The 20646-nt window shown below is 44.8% G+C and overlaps 1 protein-coding gene across 2 annotated transcripts in view; it reads right to left on the reverse strand.

The window, feature by feature from the left end:
- The window catches only part of LOC135708174 (electron transfer flavoprotein beta subunit lysine methyltransferase-like), a 91465-nt gene that overhangs the window by 12690 nt on the left and 58129 nt on the right, over positions 1-20646 (reverse strand). For both annotated transcript variants that reach the window (XM_065230177.1, XM_065230176.1), the window contains exon 2: positions 19990-20222. In XM_065230177.1, the coding sequence (XP_065086249.1) occupies positions 19990-20168 (179 nt within the window). In that variant the 5' untranslated portion in view covers positions 20169-20222. The remainder of the gene's footprint in view (positions 1-19989; positions 20223-20646) is intronic.

Consider the following 20646-nt stretch of genomic DNA (forward strand, 5'->3'; position numbering starts at 1 on the left):
ACCTTAGTTTCCCTCGATGGGGATTTGTATTTAAATCTTTAATGGTGGTAAGCTCCAGCCGGTATTATGCTCGGATTAAATCCCGATCAAGAATGTCTGGCTGTTTTGATGTCGACATCAGAGTTATTCGATACGACTCTAAGCAAACATTTTGTAAACATAAATGCTGCATTCAATCAAAGTGTTTTGTTACTTCATACGTGACGTTTACGATTTTCAGAGTTGTGAGGAAATGCTATACAAATATCAACATGAAGCTTTAGTGCGATAATTTATTAGCTAGATAAAGTTCTGAAGAGGCTAGATTGATAGTTCCGTTGGAGTATGGCAGTGTGAAAATTGAACATAAGTTGAAATTGGGCGAAGGGCCATTAATCAAGGGGGGAGGTGCCTGTCCAATACCGGCAATCATCGCCTACCTCGCTTAACTGGTTCCAAACGAAAACAAGCCGTAAGCAACCGTGGTTTGTTGATGTTTGGAACCAAATTCACATATGGAAAATCAATGAGCGTAAAAAGATGAGGCCCAGTTGCCGGCGCCGGTGGTATAGTGGTAAGCGTGACTGCTTTCTAACACCCCAATGGGTCTGGGTTCAATCCCAGCCGAGGTCAGTGGGATTTTTCTGAGGCATAAAAATCTCTGGTCACGTCTTTCTTCGGAAGGGAAGTAAAGCCGTTGGTCCCGGCCCATGTGTGATATCCTACGCAGGTGTGGAAGCTGCCTTCCTGCACATTCGATTGCCGTCAATTGATGGCAATCGATGTCCGTCGGTGATTGGCACTAGATTGCGGAACAGAGACCGACGTTAAATAAAGGAAAGAAGTAGAGATGAGGCCCAGTGAATTTGTCATCTCTTTCGTTTTTCGGCTTCAACACTTGTATCACCAACAAACCAACAAGAATGATCATACAAATTACAAAGAAATTTCTGATCAAAGCACAAAACTGACATCTGCCACCGTGTTCGCGGAGAATATTTATCCTAGCCACGAACACGCGTACAAAATGTATGAGTTGGTTCGTGTTTAATCTATTTCGGACAAATTATTTTGATCAAGATAAAACATTTCTATGGTTTTGACAGATGGGATCGCTGTACATTTGAATTGGCCGTTATGGATTCTCGATCAAGAGTTAAGTTTAAGTTTCATGTCGGTTTGTCGGTGCTTGTATAACCATTTAAAAAGCGGGAGAATGAAAGAGACGGCAAATTCACTACGCCTTACCTATTTACATATCGTGGATGGATAATCAGTAGGTGGATTTCACAGCAAATCCCGCCCCTGCCATTAATGTGACAAAACTAATCAAATGTGCAAACCTTTGCCTAGTTCATACCTTGATGGATGAGGGAATTTGAGGTATGTATATTGATCCTTTGATTAGTATTGCCGCACTAATGGCCCTTCGCTCAATTTCAAGTTTTGTTCAATTTTCACACTGCCCTACTCTAGTGGAACTATCAATCTATCCTCTTCAGAACTTTCTCTAGCTAATAAATTATCGCACTAAAGCTTCATGTTGATATTTGTATAGCATTTCTTCCCAACTCTTTAAATCTTGATTTAAAAATCGAGATGAAAGTCTATGGGATCGAAAAACATATCGCTGTGCTCATATAACGAAGCCCTTCCAGATGATGTACAGTAACCGATATATTTTCCAAAACTAAAGAACCCAATTGAGGTTCAAATAGTCCTGACCTATACCAAAGTTTAAATTTTAGCTCATCATTCTTTCAAACCCGATTCACGATAATACAAATTGATAATGCCAAATCAGAGAAAAATTTAGTGTCAGCTTGGATAATCAGATCGTCACTAGCGACCACAACGACAGAAGACCACGGAATCCTAATAATAATTACAAATACAGTAAATGTATACATGTTAATATCCAAACAAGAAAGTTCAGTGGTTCTCAAACTTATGTCGATTGCGACCCACTTGCTAATATTTCATAAGCTCGTGACTCACCAATATTGAATCCACATGAGCAGTTCGAGGCTAAAAAGTCCTGAAACAACGCATAATTGTTCACTAGGGGCAAATAACCAAGTTTGTACTGGAGTTCAGCCATTTTGACCCACGCCTAATTTTTAGAAATGACGTATCTATTAGTTTTTTTTTTAAATAAATCATAGCACGAGAACGGCTCATCTAATCGAAATAACGTCTGAGACCAAGTTGTAGGAACTGCCATTCGGAAAAAAATTGTCCCAGCTTTGCCAATCAACAGAAAACGGCCTTAACAAAACCGAAGTAATGGATACGGAAACCCACCTAGGTAAGTGTCTTAACAAAGTTCCAGCTCAATAAAACCGGAGGAACCCCACAGTATCGACGTCACTCTGTCGTTTCTGATGCCGATCCCTGTATCATCCTCCTCCACAAGTGACGTCGGAAAACGAAAATCCGAAATGGATTTGAATCTGATCCGGATCCTCCAGCCCTCCCCCCCTTGCCCCCTCCTCCAACACCGAACATAGAAAGAGGCAGGTATGAGGACCAGCGTTAGAAACGACTAAACAACGCTAATATCACAAAGTTTCACTGGTTTTACTGAACTGGAACTTCCGGACACTCACCTCGACGGGTCCCCGCATCTCGGACCATGACCCCAATATCCACAGCCCACCCTTAATCACACCCGAAAAAGAGCAGGAGTTTAGATGCCCTGTCTGCAGATCGTTTTTTCATCTCTTTGAAATCCATTTTTTGCTTTATCCTACATTCAAATGCTTACATAATTTAAAATTAAGTATGTTTCTTTCAAACATAAGAAGCATGTTTAAAATAAACACATTTATTTTTGTTCGCGTAGTTGTCAAACCAAACAAAAACATTCACGTTTATTTTCAACACGAATATTTTTAAAATAAACGTAACATTATTTTTATTTTAAACCTTAATATCACATGACTTCAAGCATGGAATAAGTTTGAAATAAACCTTGTTTATTTTTGTGGCCCGAACAAACTGAGTTTAAATTTACCTCGAATATTTTTGTTTCAAAGATAAAATTTTCTGCGTGTAATAGCGAAGACATCATATCAAGAAGAAAACTTTGCCAGAATCCAAGCGACAGATACAAAAGCGCTGCGCTTGAGTGAAGATGGAAGCAACGCATAGAAAAATGAACAAATACACAAACCTTTCTTCTGAGGATGTAATCTTTGCTATCAAATTCGTTCGAAGCATTTACCATTGAGCGGCAGATGTCGCGATTGTACCTGTCTCATGGCGTTCGTATGAGAAAATGGAAAAGTTTCCCGTCTTCTTGATTTGTTGTCTTCGCTAGTAGTCAATGGGACCTTCCTTCGCTTCGATCACCAACTGCAATCGCTTTGGCATGCTTTCCACCATGTTTTTGAGGTGCTGCCAAATCGTCCCCAGGTTTTTTGCAATGCTGCAAACTCTGTTTGTCTGTTTATAACACAATTATCCATCAGGCTCTGGGGTGGCCATTCCATGGGATTTATGCTACAGGACCGGAAAAAAGTGCGCGTTTTCTTTGCTGTGTGCTTGGGATCGTAATTCTGCTTGTTATCTTCCAGTCCCATTTTCAGCATGGACTCTTCCAAATTTCCACAAAGAATATCGATATACCCATCCGCGGTCATTATGCCATGGATTTGGGTCAGATACCCAACAGAAATAGCCCGGAACATTTCCTACGCCGCGATTCACGGCTGTTGGAGATGTCTGTCCTGTAGCGCTTCCGTCATACCATAGAGGTAACTCTAATACCAGAAGGTCCCGATGAAACGAGCTCAACTTGTTGGCTCAGCTCTGGTACTATCTTCGGTCCCAAGCTAATCGATACACCCCTCAAAACATATGAAAATCCACGAACCCCTCATTTTGGCTGTCAAACTTTCATAGCGAATCAAAACAAACATAGTGTAGTACTGGAATTTACACTAGAATGGGGTACTTTAGTCGATTTGCTTGGGACCAATAGGCTAGTCAAATAGTGAGCCAATTTAAAATTGTTAGTTTCGTATTGATTGTTGGTCATACTCTTAGACGTCGTTTCTTCTTGAACAGCTCGAACTTTGATTCATCCAACCAAACAAAACATTTCCAGAACTTCAGCGGCTTGTTAATGTGTTTCCTTGCGAATATCTGCCGTTTTGTCCTGTTGGCCTTGCTCTTAAATGGTAGTTTCCGAGCAAAATGGCTCTTCAAACCACGTTCAGCACTACGTCGTCGAATGTTTGGTCAAAAATGAACAGATTCAGCCTTTCTTTTACATTCCGGATGGTGATTCGCGGATCTATTTTAATCTCACGGATTATTCTGGTGTCTGTTCGGGAATCACTTTTTCGTTAGATCTTTTGAACTGCACCACGGATTATCCCATACTTTCCGGCTATTTTGCTTTGCGATTCGATTCTTTGGCAATCACGCACAATGATACTTCGATGCTGCTTCAAAAATACTTCACTTAGCACAACAGGTCAACTTCAGAGTTCTACCAACAATCAATACGAAACTACCGATTTTAAATTGGCTCACTACTTGACTAGCCTATTGGTCCCAAGCAAATCGATTACGTACCCCATTCTAGTCAAAATTCTAGTACTACACTATGTTTGTTTTGATTCGCTATGAAAGTTTGACAGATAAAATGAGGGGTTATTCGATTTTCCTATGTTTCGAGGGGTGAATCGATTAGCTTGGGACCGAAGATAGTACCAGAGCTGAGCAAAAAAGTTGAGCACGTTTCTTCGGGACCTACTAGTCTTAGAGTTACCTCTATGGTTCTACAGTAGACTGTTGGGATGCATATAAACAATGAAATGTCAAAACCATGAAATCTCGCGCTACACGGGAAAAGGGCCTGTTCTCTATCCTACTGCAAGCTGAGCGAATTTCCATCAGCGATAGCCTTCCGGTCCTGCAGAAGACCAGTCTGGGTTATATCATCGCTGGGAAGGTACCCGCCAGCGCACCAGCTCCACTCGCGTGTCTGCATTCAACTTTTGACAGCTTGGACGCTTAAGTGAGGACATTCTGGGAAGTCGAAAATTTCGACCACGGCAAGACATTTACGGCCGAAGAACAACAATGTGAGGCTCACTTTGCTAGAACTCACACCCGAAACACTGACGGACGGTATGTGGTTCGTCTACCAATACGCCAAGAGATGTTACCTCTTATCGGAGAGACATGGTCAATGGCCGCTCGACGATTCACAACAGTGGAAAAACGCTTCCGGACCAACGAGGCTCTTCGCTCTAGCTACGTGCAGTTTATGGAAGAATATAATGAACTTGGCCCCATGGAGGAGGTGAAGACTCGCGTCGCGTTGCCCCAGTTTTTTCTACCTCATCTTGCAGTTCATCGTCCTGATTCATCTACTAAAATCAGAGTTGTATTCGATGGCTCAGCAAAGAGCAGCAATAGCATTTCTCTCAACGGATCTACTTCTTTGTGGACCAACAGTTCAACACCCGCTGCAAGCTACCCTGCTGAGCTTCCGCTTGCATCGATACGTCATGAAGGCAGACGTAGAAAAAATGTACCGACCGGTCATTCTTGGAGGTCGTATGGCGTGAAAACGAATCAGAACCATTGAAAACTTACCAGCTGAACACGGTTACATATGGTACATCATGTGCTCCATATTTGGCAACAAGAGCGCTCAATCAACTAGCGGATGACGATGGTGAAATGTTCCCTCTGGCAGCACCAGTAGTAAAGAAGGATTTTTATGTGGACGATGTACTCACCGATACCTGATACTATTGAAGAACTTGTAGAAGTAAATCAACAACTCACCAGTCTGCTTAACAGAGGCAATTTTCCGCTTCGCAAATGGAGTGCAAATCATCCAGCAATTCTAGAACATGTTTATGAAGCTCACAAGGAGACAACTACGGAATTGGAGCTTGATACTTCAGCCACAATCAAAACTCTTGGACTTTTGTGGTTTCCGTCAGAGGATCAATTTGGATTCAAAGTTTCAAATCTGCCAGCTTTGGACAGGGTGACCAAGCGGATGGCACTTTTGGAGGTTTCGCAACTCTTCGACCCATAGGGTCTCGTCGGGGCAATCAGGGCCAGTGCCAAGATGTTGGGACGATCAACTTCCAGAAAGGTTACAAGCATGGTGGCTATCCTTCCGAGCATCGATTGAAGAGATACGAAGCTTTCGAGTACTTAGATGGGTTCTCAGTTTCACATCAACTAACTATGAACTTCATTGCTTCACGAACGCTTCTGAAAAGGGATATGGGTGTTGTATATACGCAGTGTCAACAGGTGTAGGAACCGTCAATACCAGCAACCTACTTGTAGCAAAATCTCGTGTAGCTCTAGCTGGTGGCCTCACCATCCCTCGTTTGGAGCTCTGCGCTGCTGTCCTGGGAAGCCAACTAGCAGACACTGTGCTCCATTCGACCAAATTCTCCGGAAGCACAACATTCTGGACTGTCTCATCTATCGTTCTTCATTAGATCACCTCTCCTCCTACAACGTGGAAGGTGTTCGTGTCAAACCGGATTGCAGAAATTTAACAGCTTAATCACGGTTGCCAGTGGCGACAAGTCCCTACCAAGGATAATCCCGCCGACCGCATTTCGAGAGGAGTAGAGACCCGCCATTTTCGACATGGCCAGCTCTGGTGGCATGGGCCTCATTACTTGTCGCTCGCACAGGAAGATTGGCCAGCACAGGTCGTTACTTTATCTCCGTCGATGGTTTCGCACCAAGCGATGGAACGAAAGGCAACAGTAGCACTTCATGCTCTCGCTCCAGATGATTCGTTGATCCGATCTTACTCGGAACTCTCTCCCCTCCTCAAGGCAACTGCATACTGCCGAAGATTCGCAACAAACTGCAGATCATCGAAATCAATAAGAAGGGAAGGCAGACTGACGGTAACGGAATATGACGATGCGCTGAAATCCCTTGCTCGTCTTTCTCAGCGCATAGCCTTCCAATCCGAAATACAGTACCTGGAAGCTAAACCTCGAGGACAAAGCGTGCTGAAGGATGCTCTGTTCAAGTCACCAATTAAGAATCTTGGTCTAATACTTGACTCTGTGGGGCTGTTGCGTCTGAACGGTCGACTCGCTAAGCTGCCAGGATCGTATGGCAGTCGTTTGCCAATGGTTCTGCCGGCTGGCCATCATTTAAGTCAACTGATTGCCAAATCAATTCACCATCAAACTCTTCATGCCGGACCTACTCAACTGCACGCGACGATGAAGCAGCGTTTTTGGCCTGTACGTGGTAGGGATCTCACTCGAAGGACAGTTTGTTCATCGTTGCTTGACATGTTTCCGCTGCCGTACAACACCAAGTAACCAGTACATGGCACCGTTGCCGGTTGAGCGTAGCACACCAGCAAAGGTCTTTGAACAAAAGCCGTTATGCTGGAAATCGTCGCCGGAATGCCAGCTGCTGCGTGCGTCAACTCGTTGAAGCGCTTCGTAAGTCATGTCGGTCGTGTTCGGGTTATACACTGCGACAACAGCACCTCGTTCATCGGCGCGTTTCGCGAGATGAAGGAGATGCGCCAGCAACTCTTCCAGCAGCTGAAGTCAAATGAATCGGCTACCGAGTGCCTGGAAGGAGGAATCGATTTCCAGTTTATTCCTCCAAGAGCACCACATTGCGGTGGCCTGTGGGAAGCCGCGGTGGAGAGCTTTAAGCACCATCTCGTCAGGATAATTGGTTCATCACCCTACCACTTTGACGATCTTCGCACGGCAGTCGCTCAAGCGGAAGGAATCATGAATTCCCGACCTTTAATTCCGCTCTCCAATCATCCAGAAGACCTCTCTTACACTTTCTTCTAGGCGAACCAACCTTCTGGCTTCCCGAGTCAGATTATTCAAGCATTCTTATTAATCGCCTATCACATTTCCAGATGACACAGCGAGCCATGAATGAACTGTGGAAACGCTGGTCTAAGGAATACATCGGCCTACTGCATCAGCGTCCAGCAAAGTGGAGGAAGATTCCTACCGACTTTAGAGTCGGTGCAATGGTGTTGGTGAAAACTGACAATGCTCCGCCCCGGCAATGGCCTCTCGGACCCATTGTTTCCGTGTATCCAAACAAGGATGACATCGTACGAGTAGCGGACGTACGCACGTAAGCCGGAATTCGTCGTCGTGCAACAACTGAGCTCTGTCTGCTACCGATTGACAACACAGGTGGCACAACAGCGAAGTCGAACGGTTTATCTCAACTGACCAATATACCTACCTCATCTTTGGTCGGTTGAATGCTGCGCGTCAACGGGGGCCGTGATGTTGCGGATCTTTACTTCACGGAAATACTTACCCGATACACTTGCCTGGAATACCTGTCATTTTAAACGAAACTGAAAACAATGTTTGTTAAATTATACTTACCTTGGATACAAGCTACTTTGAATTCACTTATTGGACTGACAGCTAACACTGAAATGTAAAACACACACACACATACACATATATATATACTAACCATACAATGTATCCAACATACATAAAAACGAACAAGAATTGAAATCACGATCAGTTCCCTACAAGCTATCCAGCGAAGAACATTTCTTTGTGTCATCCGAACAAACCACAGTTTAATTTCACGTGAAACGGTCTTCCACTGTCAGCTAGAATAATTTCTCCACCGCCTTTTCATTGGAAAGTGTCTGCCGATGGATTCAGCAAAGTATTCAAACAGGGCCTATCATTGTTGATCGATTCTCTTCATCGATTTTCTCTTTCGCAAATAACCCGACTGCAAATTTCCCATTGAATGTGTTGATTCAGGCGCAACCTTACATCATCTTCTGTCGAACTGTGCTGCGAGCTTAGAGAGAAATTCGTTTATGTTGCCGTGGTAAACCAAAGAGAAAATCGATGAAGAGAATCGATCAACGAGGATAGGCCCTTTTCAAATGTTACGCGGGAAATACGATTTTGTTAGAGAGCATTTCAGCCGTAGGCTGGTTCGTTTTTTTTTTGTGGCTCCAGAAGGGAGCCTCCCTAGTTGCAGAGTTGAGCATGGAAGGGGCTCCAGCGCCTAATTACAGAGTTTTTGTCAGTGCTGCGTGCTGTCAACGATGTCAATTGACGTAAGCTATTGGTCTAAGCACTGAATTTCACTTCCGATACTGATATTCTTGGTTAGCATAATATCAGGCGGTACGGTACGGCTCTGATATTACTATACATATGAATAGCACTGGGGGATAGTAGAAAATCGTATTTTAATCGCAATAAATCAACTGTTTGGTAAAACCGTTGCATCGTTTCAATATTACTGATGAGTTGTCTAAAGATCGGTACTCAATAAGCGGCACATTTGCGACAGAACTTTGAATACCAGTGGTCCCTTTACGATGTCAATGTCATTTGCGCACTGACATTGAGGTGAATGATATTGATATTTTAACAGTGTGAACTGATACTGACATCAGGTGGCTAGTGAAATTTAGCATTTTGTAGGTATTGATCTTGATATTTTGCAGCACTGGTTTTTAAATGCGGAGTTGTTGTAGGTTCTGTCGATACTTATCTTGGTCCTTAGTCGTTTACCGTAGGTCCTTTTCTATAGTATTTGAGCTTTACAATAGTTTTCCTGTGTGTTAATTGGGTGTAGTCGTTCGTCCGTTTCCGAGTCAGTGTGCGTTGCCGGGGTAGAGTTAGGGTGTTGAGGTTCATTCTGGTTGTTGTTGGTTATCATCTGGGACGGGACTTGACAATCGGGTAGCAATTTCAAGCCAATTTACTGTCAAATCCGAGCCAGTTGCTGATTGGTCGATTTGACAGTACACTGAACGAAAACATCCGCAATACTTCGACTGATTATTGTATTGCTCGAGCCCTTTAACAATATGCTGTCGAATTTCGGATGATTTCCTTATGGCTGAATTCGTCATCAAGTGATGAGCATCCATATGACTGTCCTCTAAATAAAGGATATTTATTTGAAAATTGGCTGTAAAACATACAGGGACAACATTTCAAGGATAGGATGATTTGCAAATGCTTTAGAATAGATTATCAATTCGATTGTTTACATTTCCTTATTGAATAGCCAGGAACAGCCATTCATCAAGGATACAGAGATTCCTTGTTGTTTGGTAGAGGAAACTTCCTCAACTACAAAATAGACAATTTTTTTTTTTTTTTTTTTGCATTTAAATGATCTTTATTTCTTGTGATTGTGTGGTTTACATGTATGAATTTGTTAAGTGACACAGATTCGTCTTTTCAACTTTGGTACATTTGAGATTTTAATTATTATTTACAGTTCCTAGTCCTATCAGGCCTATTTTAAAGTATGACCACCTTGGTGGGATTGGTTTGATTTGAATTGGAAAAAGGAGACTACTTATAACTACTATTTACAACTACAACTAACCTACAACTACTATATGCACCTAACCTACTATATACAAGTTGCTTATCAAAGCATGTTCTGATAAATTACATTTTTCTGCAAATTTAGTCTTAATTTCGTTAATTCTTGAATCTATTTTGGCAATTCCTGCCTCTTCGTGTAAATTTGTTATTCTAGTGTCGAAAGGACGATCAAGAACCATCCTCAGCACTCTATTTTGTGCGACCTGAATTTTGTTCCTGTGAGTCTGTGCACATGATTCCCACACCGGAGCTGCGTAGAGGATCGCAGGTGCTATGATTTGTTTGTAGACGGCCAGTTTGTTAACCCTTGAGAGGCGAGATCTGCGGCAAATCAGCGGATACAGACACCTAACCAAGGCAGAACACTTGACTACTGTTTTCTCTACATGCGAACGGTGTTGGGCACAGCCAACAGACACGAACGAACACGATTTTTCTTGTTGGCTCACTGCCAACGAGATCGACGGACAGACTGATTGTTGGCCACTGCCAACGATGAACACGAACTATGCTTCGTTGACCCACTGTCAACGCCAAGCGATGGAACGGATTGCTGCTCCCGGAACGGAGTGGGCACTAGTTCTGCTGGTGAAGCCACTTACCACACGATATCGGAAGTTCTGAAAAGAACTCCGATGAAATAAACTCTTTTGGAAAAGTGATAATGTGGAAACACGCAGCAGACAACTAGTTGGACCATGTCAGAGCAGGAAGCTGACGACCGGAACTTCAAACAGCAAGCAGACGAAACCAATCAACAGCAGGAGCAAGCAAACTGGAAGACGTTTCTTCTTGAAATAATACTGCGAGAAACCTTTTTACTTGTTGTGGTTGCTTTATTCTTCAGGATGCAAGAAAGACTGACAAAGTTTTTGGTGCGTACTCTACTTTTAAACATTTTAATATTTGATCAGCCACTGCTGATTGGCTGTTACTGCGCAACGCAAAAAGGATAGAAAAGTGTACTATAAAATACAATCTTGATTGTGATTGGTTGTTGTCATGTTAGTAGGGAGGCCGTTTTCCCGCGGCTATCTCGGGGTTAGTAAAAAAAAAGGATGAGGAGGAAGGAAGGGAGATTTTTTCTGCTGCTGATGCGTTGACGGTCGGTAAACTCAGGACGTTTACAGTGCCAGCGGCGGTGCAGGGTCGTCTCGAAACTTATTCGCTGTTGCGAACAAACGGAAGAGGAGCTTTTCATCAAACAACATCCCGAGATAGGTTACTTCGGCGGACCACTCAACCCTTGTGCCATCCATGATTACAGTACAAGATGGAGCCGGTTTCAGTTTGGGCGATTGCCGATGGAGGAACATGATCGCTTGTGTTTTGGAGGCATTGATTTTGATTTTCCACATGGTGGCATAATCAGCAAAGGCGTTAAGGCATCGTTGAAGTTTGTTCGTTATTTCGCGAGGCATCCTTCCTTTGACGGCTATTGCGGTATCATCTGCGAACAGGAAAAACACGCAACCGTCACCGAGGGGAGGAATGTCGGAAGTGTAAATGCTGTAAAGCAAGGGGCCCAGCAGACTGCCTTGCGGGACTCCTGCTGGGATGGAAAACGTGTCTGAAAGACAACCATTCAACGATACCTTAAACGACCTTTGCTGAAGGTAGTTTCGGGTGATTTTAACCAGATGTAATGGGAAGTTGAAGTTACAAAGCTTGTACACAAGTCCGTCATGCCAAACATTGTCAAACGCCTTTTCAACGTCTAACAAGGCCATGGCTGTGGACTTGGATACAGCTTTGTTACTTCGGATGTTATTCATCACCCGTACTAGCTGATGATTGGTAGAGTGCCCCTTTCTGAATCCAAACTGTTCCGGAAGGAGAATGTTGCTTTCCTCCACAAACTTGAGCAAACGATTGAGAATGAGTTTCTCGAACAATTTGCTCAGCGCTGAAAGGAGGCTGATTGGTCTGTAGCTTGAAGACAATGTTGGATCCTTACCGGGTTTGCGGATTGGTATGATTTTTGCTACTTTCCAGATGTTTGGAAAGTAGTGCAGTTCCAAACATCTGTTGAAGATAGCGGTTAGAAGAGGCTGCACTTTCATGCTGAGTCTCTTCAAGATCAAGTTGAATATGCCGTCAAACCCGGGGGCCTTCATGTTCTTGGTGCATTTCAGCGCTGAGCAAATTTGTTGTACTGTAATCATATCCACCGGAGGCACGACACAAGGGGAGGCATCTAGGTTTTGAACGCATTGCGCAACCTGATCTTCGAGCGGACTTTGGATAGACGAGCCAAGCAAATGCGATGAAGCGACATGCTCACCGATCGCATTTGCTTTCTCCTGTGGGGTGATTAAAAGCCGATCGTCATCATTTTCGACTCTGAGAGGTGGAACGGGTTTGGGATGAGTTTTCAGCACCTTGGCTACCTTCCAGAATGGACGGAAGCGGTCATCCAGATTCTGGACAACACGCCCGAAACTTTCATTTCGGAGTGAGTCCATTCTGGAAGCAATCTGCCTGTTCAGATCGGCCATTTCACGTTTCCTCGCTAGATCTCCAGTCCTCTGAAACTGGCGTCTACGCACATTTCTCAAGCGAATCAGTAATTGGGTGTGGGAATCAATGGAAACAAACTTACCCCTCACAGGAACTTGTCGAACACACGTCTCGTCAGCCACGGATATGGCCTGGTGGAGCCCTTCCAGTGCCCGGTCGATGTCCTCTACGGTGTCAAGTGGCGGATTTTCATCGATGTTTCTGTCGACCACATGCCCAAACTGCACCCAGTTGACATGATGGTAGTCTTTGCGCAGGCTTTGAGCAGGTTCCACGTGGGTGCCGACTTCAGCCACCACCGGTTGATGGTCGGAACTGAGATCGTTGATCGCCATCGGTTTGGATAGTCCAATGTTCGATAGAAAAAAGTCCAACGTGGAAGGGTTTCCCGCCGGAGAGATGAATGTCGGTTCATCAGGGAATTTCACTGTATACAGCCCATGCTGCGAGTGGTCGAAGAGCAGACGTCCGTTCTGATTCCGCTGATAGTTCCGCCATGCTTCGTGGCGGGCATTTAAATCGCCCCCAATGACGAATCGTGAGCTCGTGCGAGTGATGGTGGTCAGATCATGCTTGAATTGGATGCCTAATCCATTACTGGCAGCACACTGACGAGGGCAGTATACGGCGACGAACCGGACGTTTCCGGTTGGTGATTCCACCTCGACACTAAGGGCCTCGATGATAGAAGTGCGAATATGCGGCAGCGTGTAGAACTTGATTCCTTTCTTGATGATGATCGCAACACCACCCCCCCTGGAGTCAATACGATCAAGCCGGATAATGTGGTGATCAGGCAACCAAAAGCTGTCACCGGATTTAAGATGGGTCTCTGTTAGGAGGCCCACGTCGATACTATGCTTGCGGAGGAAGTCAGCAAGCTCGAGTCTTTTTGCTCTTACAGAGCATGCGTTCCATGTGACGACAGTTATCGGTTTAGACACCATACTGAATAATAAACTTACCGAGCACTTGGATCTGTTCGGGCTTGCTGCGGCACTGGCGAAGAGCGCTGGTCATGTCGACGAAAATCTTCATCAGCTCATCCGCAGAGAAGAGATCGGGATTGGCGTTTTGTGCTGGTGGTTGTCTCCAGAATCCAGGGGGGGATGGAGAGCTTTGTCCAGCTGAGGCACCAGACGTTTCTTGGCGGGGGCCGGATTGCACCCGTGGATTTGCTTGATCGTGTTGCGTAGCAGGAAGAGGCGGGAAATCCTCCAGTCTGAATGCCGGCGTATTTTCCTTCTTTCGTCCTGGTTGATTTCTTGTGGACGCCTGCTTTCGGATCCGTTTGAAATCTTCGCGTTTGGGGCACTGTTTGTCGGACCCTTGATGAGCGCCATTACAGTTGACGCATTTGGCCGCTTCCGACTCGTCGACAACACACTCGGAGGAGATATGGTTTTGGGCGCATTTTCCACAGCGCGGCTTGACGAAGCAGTTTCGGGTGCCGTGCCCGAAATTCAGGCAACGTTGACACTGGGTGACGTCGTGACGGCCGCCACGGTATGGCTCCCATCGGACAATGATGGAATTGATGGAGCGGATAGCCTTCAACGCATTGAGCGTCACCGTTCCCTTCTGGAAATGCACCAGGAAAAGACAATCTGGATACCTTTTGACGTTCTCGTCCCTCCTTGTCATCCGGAAGACGGCAGTTGGGGCCAGCTTGTAGCAGTTCTTGATTTCCGCTTCAATCAGCTTCGGGTCAAAATTCGGTAGACCCCTGATGACGACCTTGAATGGTTTCTCGCCGGGAATGTCGTGGGTGAAAAATTCCACCTTGGTAGTCCTCAGGTGGGCAACGACCAAGTCATACTCCGCTTTCGTGCAGAGCATAACCTTGGTGCCGACTCTGCCCAACTTGAATTCGGCTTTAACGCCCAGCGAAGCCAGATCTGCGATGAGATCGTTAAGATGGGCATTTTTTACTACCAACGGAGGTAGCTTTACTTTTGCCGTGCTTGTGTCGGCAACGTCACCGAAATCTCCGACATCACTACCGTTTGCCGCAGTAGCATCGCCGCAAGAAATCGTGCAATCGGACTGGCTCCGATTCTTCTTCCTCTTCTTGCTGCGCTTTCCTTTTGCAGCTGGCTGGGTATGCTCATCGATGGGAAGAACAGCAAACCTGTTCGATGTGGACACACCGGAGCTACCTTCACCGGCGTCCTGGTCCTTCACCGGGCTTCGCGAGCGATGCTTCCCCATATCGGGGCACACACACACGCACGACAAACCACGAAAGAAAGAGCGCGACACACTAACTCACAAAAATATTTTAATTTTTTTATTTTATTTTTTTTTTTTTTTATATTTTTTTTTTTTACAATTTACGGTTTCCACGCTTTATCAATGCTCCTACCACCTCTGATAGCGATAGATATGCTTCCACCTCGTTTGTCTGCTCAGAGCAATAATTTTTGCGTTAAGAGGCTGAGCCAATACGAAATTAATTTCAATTTAAGATGACTATCATTCTGCATTGAGTATTACGCATTCCAACTGAAGGCCCTATCCCTTTTCATAACAATGTTCATTCTGTATTCGAGAGGAAAATCATCTAATTTCAAAGCAATCCGTCATCCGGTTGCGGCTATCATTCGGAAAGGCGATTTCGATGTTTCGATTTGAATGGTCATTCGAACAGAGGACGGTGGTTTGATAAAGTGTAGCAATCGTGGAATGAAAAGAACAGAACCATTTTGCAATCCTGGCATCATTGGTCAACTCCATCAAACACCATGCACTAATTTTCGACGGGCATTCATCTAAAACATTAAGAACAGTGAGAAGCTGAATTGTCAAGTCCCGACCCGGGTTATCATTGGTTATCGTTCGTTGAGTCAGATTTGCTTGAGCAGTCCTGCCTCCCGCAGAAACCCAAAGAGTGCAGCAATGCTGGACTGGTCGTACTGGGGGCAGTTACTAACAGAATGTTCTACCGTGTTTGGATTATTGCACACCTCGTTTTCTTGAATCGACCCCCACCTCACAATGTTGTGAATGGCTTTAGTATGTCCGGTTCGTAACCGAGATAGGACAACATTATGCCGGTGCTGTGGTGGGTCTTCCCATCTCCGGGTGTCCCCTTTTAGATTGAAACCATTCGGTGGTCCGGCAGTTCCACATTGTGGTAGAAAACCATCGTTTTAGATTAATTTAAAATGTTTCTATGTTACTTCCGCGATTTTCAGAGTTGGTTAATGCTATTTAACATGAATCTTTAGTGTGATAATTTATTAGCTAGATAATGATCTTATAAGAGGGTAAGTGGATAGTTCCGTTAGAGTACGACAGTCTGAAAAATTAATAGAAGTTGAAAATGAGCGAAGGGCCATTAATGCGACAGTACAAAGACAAACGCACACATCTTGCCTAACCCGTACGATGTACGCGGAGATTTGAAGTATGTCTTCAAATCTACAGGCTCTTGGCAACGTGGGGCTTTAGGTAGTAATGAAACGTCGCTAGAACTATTCCACAGCCCCAGCCGCAAACAGTCATGAGCAAAGGCGGGCGCACACTTTTTGCCTGTAGATTTGAAGACATACTTCAAATCTCCGCGTAAATCGTACGGGTTAGGCAAAAGGTGTGCGTTTGACTTTGTACTGTCGCATTAAGCCCCTTCGCTCATTTTCAACTTCTATTCAATTTTCATACCGCCGTACTCTAACAGAACTATCCACCTACCCTCTTCTAAGATCATTCTCTAGCTAATAAATTATTACAATAAAACTTCATGTTAGATAGCATTTCCAACCAACATCGTTTTAGGTTTTCCGCAGGGATCTTCCGGGTGTAAAGACTGGACTGCCTTCCTGAAGGTGCAAGGTGGTCAGCCTCCTCATTTCATTGCACTCCAAAGTGCCCAGAGATACAAACGAAAGTTGTTCCCTTGGGAACGAATTTCTGGATTCCCTGGATTCATGGGTGTTTGGCCATGTCGGAACGGAGCGTGGTTAGTACGCTGGCGGAATCAGAGAACTGACGCGATTGGTCAAAGCGACGATGGATCGAGTGAGGACACTCTCGAGTCCCTTTGAATCTCGAAGGGGGTTACGGTAAGGTGATGGACTTTCGTGTCTGTTATTCAACATCGCGTTAGAAGGTGTGATCAGAAGAGCTGCGATAGACACGAGTGGCACGATCTTCAGAAAGTCCATCCAGCTTCTTGGCATCGCCGATGACACCGACATCATGGCACGGAACTTTGAGACGATGGCGGAAACGTACATCAGACTGAAGGCTGAAGCTAGGCGAATTGGACTTGCCATCAAAGACAAAATACATGAAAGGAAGAGGTTCTAGGGAAGACAATGTTAGCCTCCCACCCCGAGCTCAGATTGACGGTGACGGTGACGTGTATTTGGGCTCACTGGTGACCGTCGAAAATGATACCAGCAGAGAAATTCAAAGACGCATTATGGCAGGGAATCGTGCCTATTTTGGACTCCGGAGGACGCTCCGGTCGAATTAAATTCGCCGCCGCACGAAGTTGGCTATCTCCAAGACGCTGATTAGACCGGTGGTGCTCTACGGCCACGAGACCTGGACTATGCTCGCGGAGGACCAACGCGCCCTTAGTGTTTTCGAGTGGTGGAGTGCAGATGGATGACGGAAGGTGGAGGAAGCGAATGAACCACGAATTGGACCAGCTGCTGGGAGAACCATCCATCGTCCACATTGCAAAAATTGGGCAACTACGGTGGGCTGGGCACGTCGTAAGATTGTCGCACGACGACCCAGTGAAAATGGTTCTCGAAAGCGACCCAACAGGAACAAGAAGAAGAGGCGCGCAGCGACCTGCGGACCCTTCGCAGCCTACGAGGCTGGCGAAGTGTGGCCATGGATCGAGTAGAGTGGAGACGACTTCTTCGGACTGCAGATGAACAACAAGGCCTTAGCCTGATTTGTAAGGTAAGTAAGATAGCGGCTGCTTCTGCAGAGAATATGATGCAGGGATCCGGGAGTTGGTGGAAGTTTGAGTTCCGTATCTGAGATTCCAATACCAGCTCTTCCGCTAGCTCATCCGTGTATCTTATCTCTTGGTTTCTGTATTTGGTTTGCTGTAGTTCGATGACTGATCTCACAAGTTCGAGGGAGTTTGTTCCCGCGCGGAGCTTGTTCTTGATCGAGAAATCGGTAGATATTCCGTGCAATTTCCAACCCCTGGCTCCACACCGGTGGATCCTGGCTACCGGGAGAGCTCCTGGCCGATGGGGTTCTTCAGGAGTCTGTCCGGCTCCACAAGGAGAGAGACTCCGTCATCTGTCCCAGTGTTTTTTTCCGCGAAGCCAACCGCTCTTTTTTGCATGTGCTCTCAACGCAGGCAGCCTGCGAGTGGAAGGGAGAAGGTATGATGGTACACTGATGCCAGTTTGGAAATAATAATATCATCTGCCAGGCAAGTCAGTAGGATGCCGTATGTTAGCCTAGTATGCTACCACAAGTCGCTTATCAGTGCACTCGAGTGAGCTGATTGTAGGTACTCAACCTAAAAATCTAGTTCAAACTGGATGGTCAACTTATTACAGTATGATATTTTCAGTCTTGATAAATGGAATACGACACATTTGAACAGGTATGATTCCAACAACAACAACAACAACCATGAAACAAATTATTGAAGTGCAACGAGTACCTACAGAAGAGTCCAAAGCGTCAACCTAGCAACAAACTATCCAAGCGTTGAGGCACAGAAGCTGATGACGATTATTAGCTATACGTGGCATAAGTAGATCGACCAACTGGTTGAGCAGAAATGCAAAAATTCAGCATCAACTTGATTTATTAATAAGTAGACTAACAAAAAATATCATGAATAAATGCATCCCATTTCTTCAAAACAAGCCTGAACTCAGCCGTCGTTTATCTAAATCTATCAGAAACCCCTCACTCCATACCACGTGTTAAAGACTCCAATCGAACTGGTATTGTCCCGAAATAGACGCTTCTAGATTGCTCTAGTTCTCGTTCCCAATCACTGCGATCCAGTTTATTGGAGTAAATTATCCGTCAACATTGTTCGTGATCGATCCGTTTCTCACGTCTCTCCAAAGTGTTCAAGAGAACCCTGAAATAGCTAAGACTTGTACCATGGCACGTTCACGGAAACCAGCCCCCATTATTAAAATTAACATCATAGAGGTTTGCTGTTTCAATTTTCCGCTTAATTGTTGCGGATCGATCAAACGAAGATTCCCAAATTTGCTGCTGCGCCAAAGTTTTGCTGTTGGAAATTGATACAGGAAAGTTTTTCGCAATGTTAACTATAGTGAAAATTTAGTCCAAAAATATGCCGGCAAATACTTGCAGATTCAATAAATACTGGAATAGTACTCCGGCACTACGGGTTATTTCGACAAATTTGATTGCTTTTAATGTTAGCTTCGATCTGGCGGATCTATTTTGGAGAATGGGTGGGGATCGTGGTGACAATCAATCATTCCATCAATAAACGGATGGTACGATCTTCGAACTGCAATGGGATCAATTATCGGTTCAGTGTATTTTTAGAGAGTGTAAATTGATTGAATGGTCCGAGCAGTCAAGTAAAAATGTTTATGTTATTCTGATACTGAAATTCCGTTAACTTTTACGTTGTTAACAAATAGGAACTGTACACAAACAACAAAACACTTTCAAAAAATAAACACAGTTCACGTGAGGCAAACAGATTGTTTTTCTACCATATTACGATCATAACATAATGAAACATTTATACATTTAAACATTCTTCGTGTTAAACTGGAACGATCAACAAACGCCATCCCCCGCCGCGCGGTTCGGAGAAGATCAGGAAAATACTTGTTTTGACTTTTCTCTGCTCTAACCGGTCTCTCTAGGCAACAGGGGAGATTCCCGAGAATGAGCGTTGATAACGCGTTTCTACGTGCGGCAATTTGTTGACTTTATAACACATATTATTATTGTTGTTTTTCTTCGTCTTATAATTCACATACAATTAGCGAAATGCGACCCAAATGCCGCCGATTTCGCCTGCTTCCTTATCAACAACACCCATGGCAGCAGGGCGGAAAAAACGTTGTTGTTGTTATTGTTACTGAAAATATTCGCACCGTCTTCATCAACTTACGTTTTAGCTGGAATGTTTTCACTGCCGCGCGGATCTAGTGATCTGTTTTTCTCGTCGCCACCGTCGCCATGATAACGGGCTGCGTGATGGCTGCTACGTCGTGGAAGGACGCCCATCGCCGTCGACGTCGCCGCATTTACGAGAATTCTCTGCTGATAATACGCTAATCTCCGGAGCATGCTTTCACACTTCACACTGTGCTCGATATTGAACTTGCGACTGTCGAGTGGCTCCTGTAAATTAAAGATCAATGGATTAACACGTGAGTAAGATGGGTTAATATACTCTCACTGTCTTAACTGATCACGCAGAGCAATTGTGATCGATAATGATGATTCGGCAGTTTTATGGCTTGCTTGTTTGACAAGTGACTGCGAGACACGCGAATCCGCCTACTTGGACTTTGCTCTCAGCACATCTCGACAAGCCAGTGCAAATATTTAGCTAATGGCTTTGTATCTCGCTACGTCACATGACAAGTTACCACGCAGTGCATCCGCCTCCCAAGAACTTCAAAATTCCCCAACAGCTGGAAACAAGAAGAGAGCGAACCATCCAAGGTAAGCAGCATATCCGCCTTTCCATCCATAGGACGGTCGGTGCGTATATCTCTTAATGCTCTCCATGCAGTTTTAGTTCATCGAGCTGTACAAAACC

The sequence above is a fragment of the Ochlerotatus camptorhynchus genome, unplaced genomic scaffold (genome assembly GCF_037179485.1).
Source record: "Ochlerotatus camptorhynchus isolate MF236.1 unplaced genomic scaffold, CSIRO-AGI_Acam_v1.1 ptg000328l, whole genome shotgun sequence".
NCBI classification, from domain to species: Eukaryota; Metazoa; Arthropoda; class Insecta; order Diptera; family Culicidae; genus Ochlerotatus; species Ochlerotatus camptorhynchus.